This window comes from Rhinopithecus roxellana, chromosome 6, assembly GCF_007565055.1.
Source record: "Rhinopithecus roxellana isolate Shanxi Qingling chromosome 6, ASM756505v1, whole genome shotgun sequence".
In the NCBI taxonomy this organism is placed as follows: domain Eukaryota; kingdom Metazoa; phylum Chordata; class Mammalia; order Primates; family Cercopithecidae; genus Rhinopithecus; species Rhinopithecus roxellana.
The window spans coordinates 152771474-152783599 of NC_044554.1; the positions used below are offsets into that span (position 1 = coordinate 152771474).

At 35.8% G+C, this 12126-nt stretch overlaps 1 protein-coding gene across 2 annotated transcripts in view; it reads left to right on the forward strand.

Moving 5' to 3' along the window:
- LOC104675229 (probable C-mannosyltransferase DPY19L1) overlaps positions 1-12126 on the forward strand; it is a 110154-nt gene that overhangs the window by 49941 nt on the left and 48087 nt on the right. For both annotated transcript variants that reach the window (XM_030933080.1, XM_030933081.1), the window contains exon 8: positions 11598-11689. In XM_030933080.1, the coding sequence (XP_030788940.1) occupies positions 11598-11689 (92 nt within the window). The remainder of the gene's footprint in view (positions 1-11597; positions 11690-12126) is intronic.

The window sequence follows — 12126 nt, forward strand, 5'->3', positions numbered from 1 at the left end:
GTAGCATGAATAGCTTAATCGATTATTAAATAAATAATTTAAAACACATTTAAAACCTTCAAATCTGAAACTTGTAAAATGCAATAAAAGGGCTTATATTAATGATCAGTAATGTTGAGGTTTTACAACTATGCAGACATTTTCATTGATTAAGCTTCTTTAGTAAATTTCATTCTGTTGCAACTGAGAATTTTTGCAAAGATAAAAGCTAGCAAATTTGTTTTGCCTTTAAAATGTTTTCTTTTACAGTATGCACACAACATGTGTTGATGGTGCAAGGTTTTGGCCTGCTGATTGGAAAGCACGTGAATGTGTATTAAGAAAAACCTGAATACAGTATTTTTCTCTAATTTTTTGATTGTTAGAAATTCTTTTTTTGTGAAACAGGATTGTTTAGCTTTTTCATAAGATTAAAAAAGTTATTGTGAAGCATGATTGATGCTGTTCCATGTAAAACATGTTCACATATATAAAGATGTACACATATGAAGAGGAAATTCCTTACTTTGTATTTTTAAAAAATAAATACTTTTTTAAAAAGTAATTCAAAGTAAATGAAAGGATTGCCCCTAAAAGTACTTCAAAGTAAATGAACGGATTGCCTCCAAAAGTAATTCAAAGTGAATGAAAGGATTGCTTTGGGGTTCATCTCTAGTTAAACCATTTTTATGGCCTACAACATATTTCTGACCCATATTTCTTAAATATTTTTGCACTGAACTGAGACTAAACTATAAACATACATGTTCCTAATTGCTCATTGACATAGTTATGCCATTTATATAAGATTTGGAAAAGAATTCTTAGAACACTTTGAAAACAATCTCATTAATCCTTATTCTTATATGGTAGATATGTAGTAAATATCCCAATATCATAAAAATGGAAGCACTTAAACATTAAGTGATTAGCTCAAGGTTACCAAGCGGGGAGATGATTTTATTTACTTGTATTTAAAAAAATTATTTCTTTTAACTTACAAATAATTGTAGATATTAAATGGGGTACAATGTGATGTTTTGATTTACGTATACATTGTAGGAAGGGTCAGTCAAGTAAGTTAACATATCTATTCCCTCACCAAGTTAGCATTTTTTAAGGTGAGAATGCTAAAAGTCTCTTAGCAATTTCGAAATATGCAATACATTAACTGTAGTCACCAAGTGGAGCAGTAGATCATTAAAACTTACTCCTCCTGCCCAACTGACACTTCATATCCTTGGATCATATCCCCATTACCCCTCTCTCCCCTGAGCCTCTGGTAACTACTTTTCTGTTCTCTGTTTCTGTGAGAATGACTTTTAGATTCCACGTATAATTGATATCATACAGTATTTTACTTCCTGTGCTTGGTTTATTTCACTTAGCATCTTTCAGTTCCATTCATAGTGTCTCAAATGACATAATTTCCTTCTTTTTTTAAGGTTCTGTCATATTCCATTGTGTATGTATAGCACGTTTTCCTGATTCATTAATCTCTTTATGGAAACTTAGGGTTGCTTGGCTATTGTGAATAATGCTGAAATGAACATGGCAGTGCAGATATCTCTGATGTACTGATTTCAGTTCCTTTGGATATGTACTCTGAAGTGGGATTGCCAATTCTATTTTTAGTGTTTTTGAGGAAACTTACATGGTTTTCTAAAATGACTATGAATTTACATTCCTACCAATAGTGTGCAAGAGTTCCCTTTTTTCCACATCCTCTCCAACACTTATCATTTGTCTTTTTTGATAATAGCCATTCTAACAGGTGTAGGTTGATATCTCATTTTGGTTTTAATTTGAGTTTCCACTGTGATTTGAGAAGCTGAGCATTTTTTTCCTATATCTGCTGGCCATTGGTATCTTTCCTTTTGAGAAATGACTTCAGATTCTTTGCCCATTTTAAAAATGGAGTTGTTTTCTTGCTGTTGAGTTATTTGAGTACCTTATATATTTTGAATATTGGCCCCTTATCAGAAGCATCGTTTGCAGATATTTTCTCCCAGTCCTCGGGTTGACTCTACACTCTGTTCATTATTTCCTTTGTTGTGCAGAAGCATTTTAGTTTGACGCAATCCTATGTGGCTATTTTTGCTTTCCTTGCCGGTGCTTTTGCAGTCTTATCCAAGAAATCATTGCCCAGATCAATACTGCGCATCTTTTTGCAGAGAGAGGATTACAAGTTTCCTGATTCCCCATTAATCTCTCCAAACACAAAACTCTTCGGTAGGGGAGTAGCATTTCAAAGAAGGCATCACTATAATTTATCTTTTACAAATGAAAGGTGCAGAGACCTTTTCTTGCCAATTTGTGGACCTCTTACTTCGTTTTTCTTTCGTTCTTTCTTCCCTTCTTTCCAGAGTTGGTAAGGTTTTGGCCTGCTGTACACCAGGTACTGTTTGGTGCTTGAGATGTATAAGTAAAACAAAGACTCCTATCCTTGTGGACAATCATGTAAACGTGGGATAATCTTCTACCTTAAAGCAGGAGAAGAACTGGCTTATTTGGGCAGTAGCAAGGGGGAGCAGAGAGTGATAGCAGATAAGGTCAGGCAGTTAATAATTGGAGGCAGGATAGAGTGGGGAGCAGATTTCTGTAGGTCATTGTAGGGTCTATTTGGAGTGGATGGAATGCCTCTAGAGGATGATGACTAGTAGAATGACATGATTTAAATTATGTTTTACATGAATTTGGGAAACTGTGTAAGTACAAGATGTATCATTTTATGAAGGCTATTCACTGGTATGTCTATGAATTTGTGAACTTATTATATTAAACTTACAGTAACTTCAAAAGTTCAATAAAAACAGAGTGTGTTAATCTTAGCAGCATATCTGCTGATGTAAATTTGAGAAGCAGTCTACAGTAGAAAAGTGGCCTGCCACATCTTGTATGACCTTGCCGCAGCTGGATTTCTGGTTTTGTCTCACATCACTCTTCAGGCTGTTTTTGATTGTTTTGCTTCAGCCCTATGGGTCCTTCTTTCTCCAGTTCCCGGAAGGGCCTATTCCTTTTCCTTCCTCAGGGCCTTTGCACATGCTGATTCCTATGCTCTGTGTATGCCTCTGCCCCTCATCTTGACCTGTGCCTAATTAACTCCTAGACACCCTTCACAACTGGGCATTTCAGTTTGCATCTCAATGGTGTTCTTAATTTCTTCCTGCAAATCTGGATTTCCATCTGACATAATTTCTCTTTAGTTTTAATAATTTTATTTAGCATTGTGATAAAGATCTCCCAAGAAGTCCCTTAGTTTTTGTCTGTCTAAAAGTGTTATCTTGCCTTCATTTTTTGAAGTATATGTTTGCTGATTAAGAATTATAGGTTGATAGCTTTACCTTTCAGCACTTTAAAGATGCCATTCCATTATCTTCTGGCTTCCACTGTTTTATAAGAAGTCTGCTATAATTCTCACTATTGTTCCTCTGAATATAATGTGTTTTCTCTGTTGTTCAAAGGTTTTCATTATGTATTTGGATTTTATTGCTTTGATGGTGGTAAACCTAGACGTGTTTTGTTCATTGAACACTTTTGTGGATTGGTTTTTATTTTTAATCAGTTTTGGAAAATTTGTAGCCAAGATCTTCTTTTTAAATACTTTATTTTCCCTATTCTTCCTCTCTTCTCCTTTGGGGATTCTAATTACATGTATGTTCAACTTTTAAAAAATACTATCTCACAGATTTTTGACACTGTTCCTTTTTTTCCCATTTTTTTCCTCTCTATTCCTCCCTTTGGGCATTTTCTCTCACCATGTCTAGGAGTTGACGGATGCTTTATTCTGATGCATGCAGTCTGCTATTATCACTATCTGGTAAATTCCATCCCTTCCTTCCTTCCTCCCTCCTTCCCTCCCTCCTTTTCTTCCTTCCCTCTCTCCCTCCCTTTCTTCTTCCCTCTCTTCCTCCTTTCTTGCCTTCCTTCCCTCCTTCCCTACTTCCCTCTCTCCTTCCCTTTCTTCCTTCGTTCCTTCTTAGAATTTCCATTTTTTCCCTAGAGCCTCCATTTTTCTGTTGAAATTTCCTACCTCTTAATCTCACTAATATTTTTCTATACATTTTAAAATCTAATTATTGTAGTTATTTTAAAGTCTGTCTTCTAATGCCAACACCTACATTTTCTGGGAATTTAACTCCATTGACTGTTTTTTTCTCTTAATAATGGGTCATATTTTCCTGCTACTTTGCATGTCTCATAGCTTTTTATTTTATGCAAGACAATTTCTGTAAAAGAATGATAAAGGTTGAACTAGATCATCATTTTTGCTTCAATTTCCCTAAAAAGGTAACATCTTTTATGTCAAGCACCTAGTAAGCGAGACTGAGAATTTGGATCCCATATGAAGCCCTGCCAAGCAAGGCAGTAGTATAGTTTTAATTTGTTTTAGTTTACTTCCAGTTTCAAATGAACTACAGCGATTTCTTTTTTCTTTTCTTTTTTTTTTTAACTTTTTTTTTTATTATACTTTAAGTTCTAGGGCACATGTGCACAACGTGCAGGTTTGTTACATATGTATACTTGTGCCATGTTGGTGTGCTGCACCCATCAACTCGTCAGCACCCATCAACTCGTCATTTACATCAGGTATAACTCCCAATGCAATCCCTCCCCCCATCGCCTCCCCATAATAGGCCCCGGTGTGTGATGTTCCCCTTCCAGAGTCCAAGTGATCTCATTGATCAGTTCCCACCTATGAGTGAGAACATTCGGTGTTTGGTTTTCTGTTCTTGCGATAGTTTGCTGAGAATGATGGTTTCCAGCTGCACCCATGTCCCTACAAAGGACATGAACTCGTTCTTTTTTATGGCTGCATAGTATGCCATGGTGTATATGTGCCACATTTTCTTAATCCAGTCTGTCACTGATGGACATTTGGGTTGATTCCAAGTCTTTGCTATTGTGAATAGTGCTGCAATTAACATACGTGTGCATGTGTCTTTATAGCAGCATGATTTATAATCCTTTGGGTATATACCCAGTAATGGGATGGCTGGGTCATATGGTATTTCTAGTTCTAGATCCTTGAGGAATCACCATACTGTTTTCCACAATGGTTGAACCAGTTTACAATCCCACCTCCTTCTCCAGCTTTCCAGGTGCTCAACTCAGGGGACGATTCCTTGGATCTTACCACTCTTTAAACTGGGAAGGGGTTGGTTTTCAGCTTTTTAGTTAATTTTAATCCATCTGCAGATTCAGCCGTGGCAAGGCCCTGGAACCTAAGTGCTGTGTGAGATTGTGATCTCACTGGGTTCTGACTCTCCCTAACTCCTTTGTCTGCCAGATTCATGTGTGTGTATGTCTATGTGTGTCCCAGGTTGAGGGAGGGGTGGCTGTCACAACAAATACTCATTTTTGTGTTTGTAGCTTTTTCAGATTCTTGTTTATATGGTTAGAAGTTGTTTGGTTCCAGCAAAGACTCTCTGCCTATGGCATATCTGTACCTAAATTATACAGCTGTTCCCAGGTGTGACGGTAGAGCCAACAGCTGTTCTATATCTTCACTTGGGCTATGTCTAGTTCCACTGTAAATCTTGTACTAAAAAGGCAGTACAAGAAAAGTCCATTTTTCTCTACTGTTTTTTCTCCGGCTTTTTATTTTGAACAAATTGAAACTTACAGAAATGCTCTAGATTCACTTTCATTTACCAGTTTTAATATTTTGACACATTTGCTGTCTCTGTTATACAAACACTGACACAGACATTTTTCTAATCCATTTGAAAATGAGCTGCAGATATGATGTCTCACCCCTAAATACTTCAGAATATATTCCCTAAAAGCAAGGCATTCTCCTACATCATCATAATACTGTTGTCATACTTGAGAAATTTAACACTAATAATTATACAATAATATCTTAATACAGCCCATATTCTCATTTTCATAGTTTATTCCCATAAATTCTTTGATGCTTTTATTTTGATTCCAGAATCTGATTAAGGATCGTACATTGCATTTAGTTGTTATTTTACTTAGAAAAGTTTATCTCAAACGGTTTCTCTTTTTTTTCATGGCATTAACATTTTTGAGGAGTCTAATTATTTTGTAGAGGTCTGACAATTTGGATTTGTCTGATTGTTTCCTCATTAATAGATTCAGATTAGAATTTTATTTTATTTTATTTTATTTTATTTTATTTTATTTTATTTTATTTTATTTTATTTTGAGACAGGGTCTCACTCTGTTGCCCAGACTGGAGTGCAGTGGCACAATTTTGGCTCACTGTAGTCTCTGCCTGCCAGGTTCAAGCGATTCTCATGCCTCAGCCTCCCGAGTAGCTGGGATTACAGGTGTGTGCCACCACACCTGGCTACTTTTTATACTTTTATTAGAGACAGGGTTTTGCCATGTTGACCAGGCTGGTCTTGAACTCCAGTAATTAAAATGCAAATATTCCTAAATTTGAAAAACTGAAATCCAAAACACTTCTGGTCCCAGCATTTTGGATAAGAAATACTCAACCCGTGTGTGGTACAAAAATAGACCAAAACTCTAAGAAAGCAACCAGGCTTACTTATTATCAAGATACAGCGCCCTGAGATCCTCAAAGCCTGCTCCAAACTAAGAGTCTTCCTAAATAATAGGACTCCCCTAAGTAGCATCAAACAGAAGATGTTCAAGCCATGTCTCTTAAACCTAGCATTTTTATGGTTCTATGTGGATGGCAGGATTAGCAGGATTCTTAACAACTATAACATTCTCTGAAGAGAGGTAGCATAACCTTCATAGTGCCAGCAGTCTTTTAAGGAAGCACTCATATAGTGTTTAAAGCATTATTATAGTTAATATTAAGCAATATAAAGCAATAGTATAGTCAATTAAGAAAAGCAGCAGTCAGAGGTGGGTAATTTGTTTTAAGCCTAAACATTATAGTAGCAAGTTAGGATTGATCCAGCAAATAGTAACTCTAGTAAAAACTCTTGGAATAAATCTTAAACATGATCTGTTTGATACTAATACTAACCACAATTTATGACTCACTAGTCAGTTGTTCTAGTCAGTTGTTCTTCTATTTATTTTGAAGTTATGAAGATAAATCAATTAGATTATGCTGTATTTCCAATAGTATAAGTTAATAGATTGAAAATAGAGATCGGAAAATTAAGCTATTTTTGAGATTCCTTAGTTATTGATTCTTGAGTGAATGATTAAAAATTATTAAGCAGAAAATAAAAGCCTGTTGTTAATATCTACACAGTATTATGTTGCAATATAATCAGTGTTATGAAATGTGTGCTAAAAATTATATACTAGATGATTGCAGTTTCTGCAACGTAAGATTTTTATTGATTTTCACAGTAAATGAATTTCTTGTACTTAAAGATAACATACATTTGTATAACCCTTTTTTGAAGCAGTTCACATGTATATTTCCTTTAATTCTCAAATTTCAAAATAATGCCTTTAAAAAGCATTGACATTTTAAACTGTCACACTATTTTTATTTTACATTTAAAATTAGAGATAAAGAAAAACTATTTACTTGTTGAAACATAAGGCATGACTAAATCAAATCTCTTCACTATTTTCAAATTATATAGGATCATCTGAAATGGCAATTATGTTTGTACCAGATCTAGTAAAGCACATTGTGTTATTGGAGAAACAATAGAAAGCACTTTCATGGACATTTCATTTCATACACTCAGAATTTTGGAGGGAGAAGACCTTGCCCTTCATTACAATCCTGTAATTGGGTTTTCTTGTCCCTACTTTCAGAGGATGTAATTCAGTTTTGGTGAACTGAGTGACTTCAGCTATTAAATGAAACAGATTTCTTAGAGATGATAATGTCATTGAATGTGGGTAACAAATGTGGGGGAGACGTCTGTATGAAGAAAATTCTCAAATTGCACATTGCATAGTTTGAATACTTGCTTGTTTGAATATTTGTTTTTGTACAGAGACTGATGACTTTACAAATTTTGATCATACAGGCATACTTCAGAGATATGCAGGGTTAGGACCAGACCGGGGCAATAAAGTGAATACCGTAATAAATCAAGTCATACAAACTTTTTGGTTTTCCAGTGCACATAAAAGTTATGTTCACACTGTACTGTAGTCTGTTAAGTGTGAAATAGCATTATGTCTAAAAAACAATGTACATACTGTAATTTAAAAATAAGTTGCTAATCCCAGCACTTTGGGAGGCTGAGGCAGGCAGATCGCCTGAGGTCAGGAGTTCAAGACCAGCCTGGTCAACATGGTGAAACCCTTTCTCTCTTAAAAATACAAAAAAAAATTAGCCGAGTGTGGTGGTGGGTGCCTGTAGTCCCAGCTACTCAGGAGGCTGAGGCGGGAGAATCGCTTGAACCCCGGAGGCGGAGGCTGCAGTGAGCCGAAATTGCACAACTGCACTCCAGCCTGGGCGGCAGAATGAAACTCCATCTCAAAACAAATAAACAAACAAACAAACTGCCAATGATCATCTGAACCTTCAGCAAGTTGTTCAAATGGAGGGTCTTGCCTTGATGTTGATGGCTGCTGACAGAGGTGTTGCTGAGGATTGGGATAGCTGTGGCAATTTCTTAAAATAAGATAACAGTGAAATTAGCTGTATTGATTGATTCCTTCTTTCACGAAAGATTCCTCTGTAGCATGTGATGCTGTTTGATAGCATTGTACCCACAGTAGAACTTTCAAAATTGGAGTCAGTCCTCTCAAACCCTGCCACTGCTTTAGCAACTACATTTATGTCATATTCTAAATCCTTTGTTATAATTTCAACAATGTTTATAGTATCTTCACCAGTAGTAGATCCCATTTCAAGAAACCACTCTTCTTTGCTCATTTAAGAAGCAACTCCTTATCCTTTAAGTTTTATCATGATATTACAGCAGTTCAGTCACATCTTCAGGCTCCACTTCTAGTTATCTTGCCATTTCCACCACATCTGCAGTTACTTCCTCCACTGAAGTCTTGAGCCCATCTAAGTCTCCCATGAGGGTTGAAATAAACTTCTTCCAAAGTCCTATTAATGATGATATTTTGACATCCTCCCATGAATTAGAATGATTTTAATGGTATCTGAAATAGTTAGTCCGTTCCAGATTTAAATTTCATTTTCCCAGGCCCATCAGAGGAATCACTATGGCAACTAGAACCTTATGACACGTATCTCTTACATAATAAGACCTGAAAGTTGAAATGACTCCTTGCTTCATGGGCTGCAGAACAGATGCTGTGTTAGCAGGCATGAAACCAACATTAATCACTTCATCCGTCTCCACCCGAGCACTTGTGTAACCAAGTGCATTGTCAATGAGCAATAATATTTTGAAAAGAATCTTTTTTCTGAGCAGTAGGTCTCAAGAATGGACTTAAAATATCCAGTCAATCATGCTAAAACAGATGTGCTGTCATCTAGGCTTGTTGCTCCATTTGTAGATCACGTGCAGAGTAGATTTACTGTAATTCTTAAAGGTCCTAGGATTTTTAGAATGGTCAATGAATATTGGCTTCAAGTTAGTCACTGGTTGCGTTAAGTCCTAACAAGAGAGTCAGCCTGTCCTTTGATGTTTTGAAGCCAGCCATTGACTCCTCTATGACTAGGAAAGTCCTAGATGACATCTTCTTCCAGTAGGAGGCTTTTTCATCTGCACTGAAAATCTGTTGTTTAGTGCAGACACCTGCCTCAGTTATGTTAGCTAGATCTTCTGGATAACTTGCAACTTGTACATCAGCATTGCTGTTTTACCTTGTACTTTTATCTTATGGAGATGGCTTCTTTCCTGAAACCTCATGGACCAACCTTTGCTAGTTCAGACTTTTCTTCTGCAGCTTCCTCACTTCTCTCAGCCTTCATAGAATTGAAGAGAGTTAGGGTTTTGTTCTGGATTAGGCTTTGACTTAAGGAAATGTGGCTTGTTTGATCTTCCATCCAGAACATTAAAACTGTCTGCATATCAGCAATAAGGTTGTTTCACTTTTAATTTCCTTTAATAATTTTTGTTTTGCATTCCAGACTGTTAGGCATAAGAGGCCTAGCTTTTGGCCTCTCTCAGATTTTGACGTGCCTTCTTCACTAAGTTCAATCCTTTCTAGCCTTTGACTTAAAGTGAGAGATGAACAACTCTTTCTATTAATTGAACACATAGAGGCCCTTGTAGGCTTATTAGTTTTCCTAATTTTAATATTGTTGTGTGTCAGGGAATTTGGAGGCCTGTTGGGAGGGAGAGAGAGGGGAGAGTGGCTGATCGGTGGAGCAGTTAGAACACACACATTTATCCATTAAGTTTGCCATCTTATTGGGCATGGTTCAAGGCACCTAAAGCAATTACAATAGTAATATCAGAGATTACTGATCACAGATCACCATAGCAGATATAGTAATAATGAAAAAGGTTGAAATATTGGGAAAATTACCAAAACGTGACACAGCGACGTGAAGTGACCACATACTATTGGAAAAATGGCACTGATAGACTTGCTTGATGTAGGGTTGCCACAAACCTTCAATCTGTAACAGACGTTATCTGCGAAGCATGGTAAAGGGCAATGAAACGCAGTTTGCCCATGTATCTTACTGTCAATCATATTGAACTCTCCAGTTAATCTAATAAACAGCTTTTAAAAATTGCATTCTGGTAACATTATACATTATCAGCAGACCTTTTCAATCTTTTCAGCATTCCCTTGTGGGAGTAGTTCATTCATAAATAGATATGTATGTCAGTTTCATAAAGGATGGTGAGCTTGGTAGAAAAGAGTAAATTGGCTCAGTCTTTCTATAGCAGTACTAGAAATATTCAGTAGTCTGAGGTAGAGCTAAAATATAGGAAACACTTATTTCTGACATGGTCTTTTTCATTCTGTGGAGTCTCTTAGATACCCCTGCTTGCATTGAAAGACATCATTATTTTAGTGTGACTTAAAATATCAGATTGCTTGTATTTAATTCTATGCTGTTTTTTGTTGATGGAAGGATGAACTTACTAATATGTTTAGTATATATACAGAAAAATGATGTTATTACAACTGTGACAGTACATTGCTTAATTATGTCCAAAGTGAGCTTTTCAGAAAGGTTTATGCTTAACAATTTTAGGACTTTTGTTACTTAATTTGATTCTACCGCCTACTTTTAAATATTTTGCAACCAAGGGGAGCTTAGGCAAAAAAGTAAAACCAAAAATGGAATATTCCTTTGTAGCAGCACTGTGAATGAAAACACTAAAATTGATGACTACAAAGAGTTCTCAAGTACTGGTTATGGACAGTTTTGCTGAAATTCATGGGAAAGAAGACAAACAATAGATAAATAATCAACTCAAAATATTCTAAAATTTGGCAGAACAGTTTCTTGCTGGTACTTTCCTCCTTTTCCTTTTAAGATGTAGTTGCATCTTTTTTGGTATTTTCTTGTTGGCAATTCATGATACTAATGCTTTACATAATCTTAAGCCACGTGTTTCTCTGTCAGTAATATTTTTCACATGCTAGTTTTGCTATTTGTGGAATAAAGTCCAGTAGTTTGTTTTACAACACGCCATTTAAATTATTTGTTAAAAATAATTTTATTTTATTTATAAATAGCAATTTTTCCTTGGAATGTCTGTCTTAGTAAATTCAGCAAGTGTACTATACTACGAATTTTTTTTTTTCAGTGTACCCGTGTAATGTGGACACCACCTCTCCGTGAAAGCTTCTCATATCCGTTTCTTGTTCTTCAAATGTTGCTAGTGACTCATATTCTCAGGTAACTTTGACTTAACCTTATTTCTTTTTGCATTAAATAATTTAAACTAGAATTTCTTAATCTTCCATAATAAAGTCAACATAATAAAATAACCAATATGATCCTGTTATTAGTAAAAATATTTTAAGAGTATAACTTAAAAATAGTACCAAAATCATTTCCTCTATCAGCCTTCTGTTCCTCTTCCTTTTTCTTTGTGGTCCACAGTGACTGCTTGAGAAGGAACACATTTGCTTTCACTTCTCCTGTCATTTCCACTTTCTCAAGTCTTCTTCTGTTACCACTATAACCTCCTGAAAATGAGCAGAAAGAAGGTAAAGGCTGGTCTTGTTGTAGTGTATCCTGTAAGATACAATCCTTTGGGGCAAAAGATAATTCACAGAATTCACAGGTATCTCCCTTTCTGCTGACACGTATTTAATGTAGCTGCCTTGCTC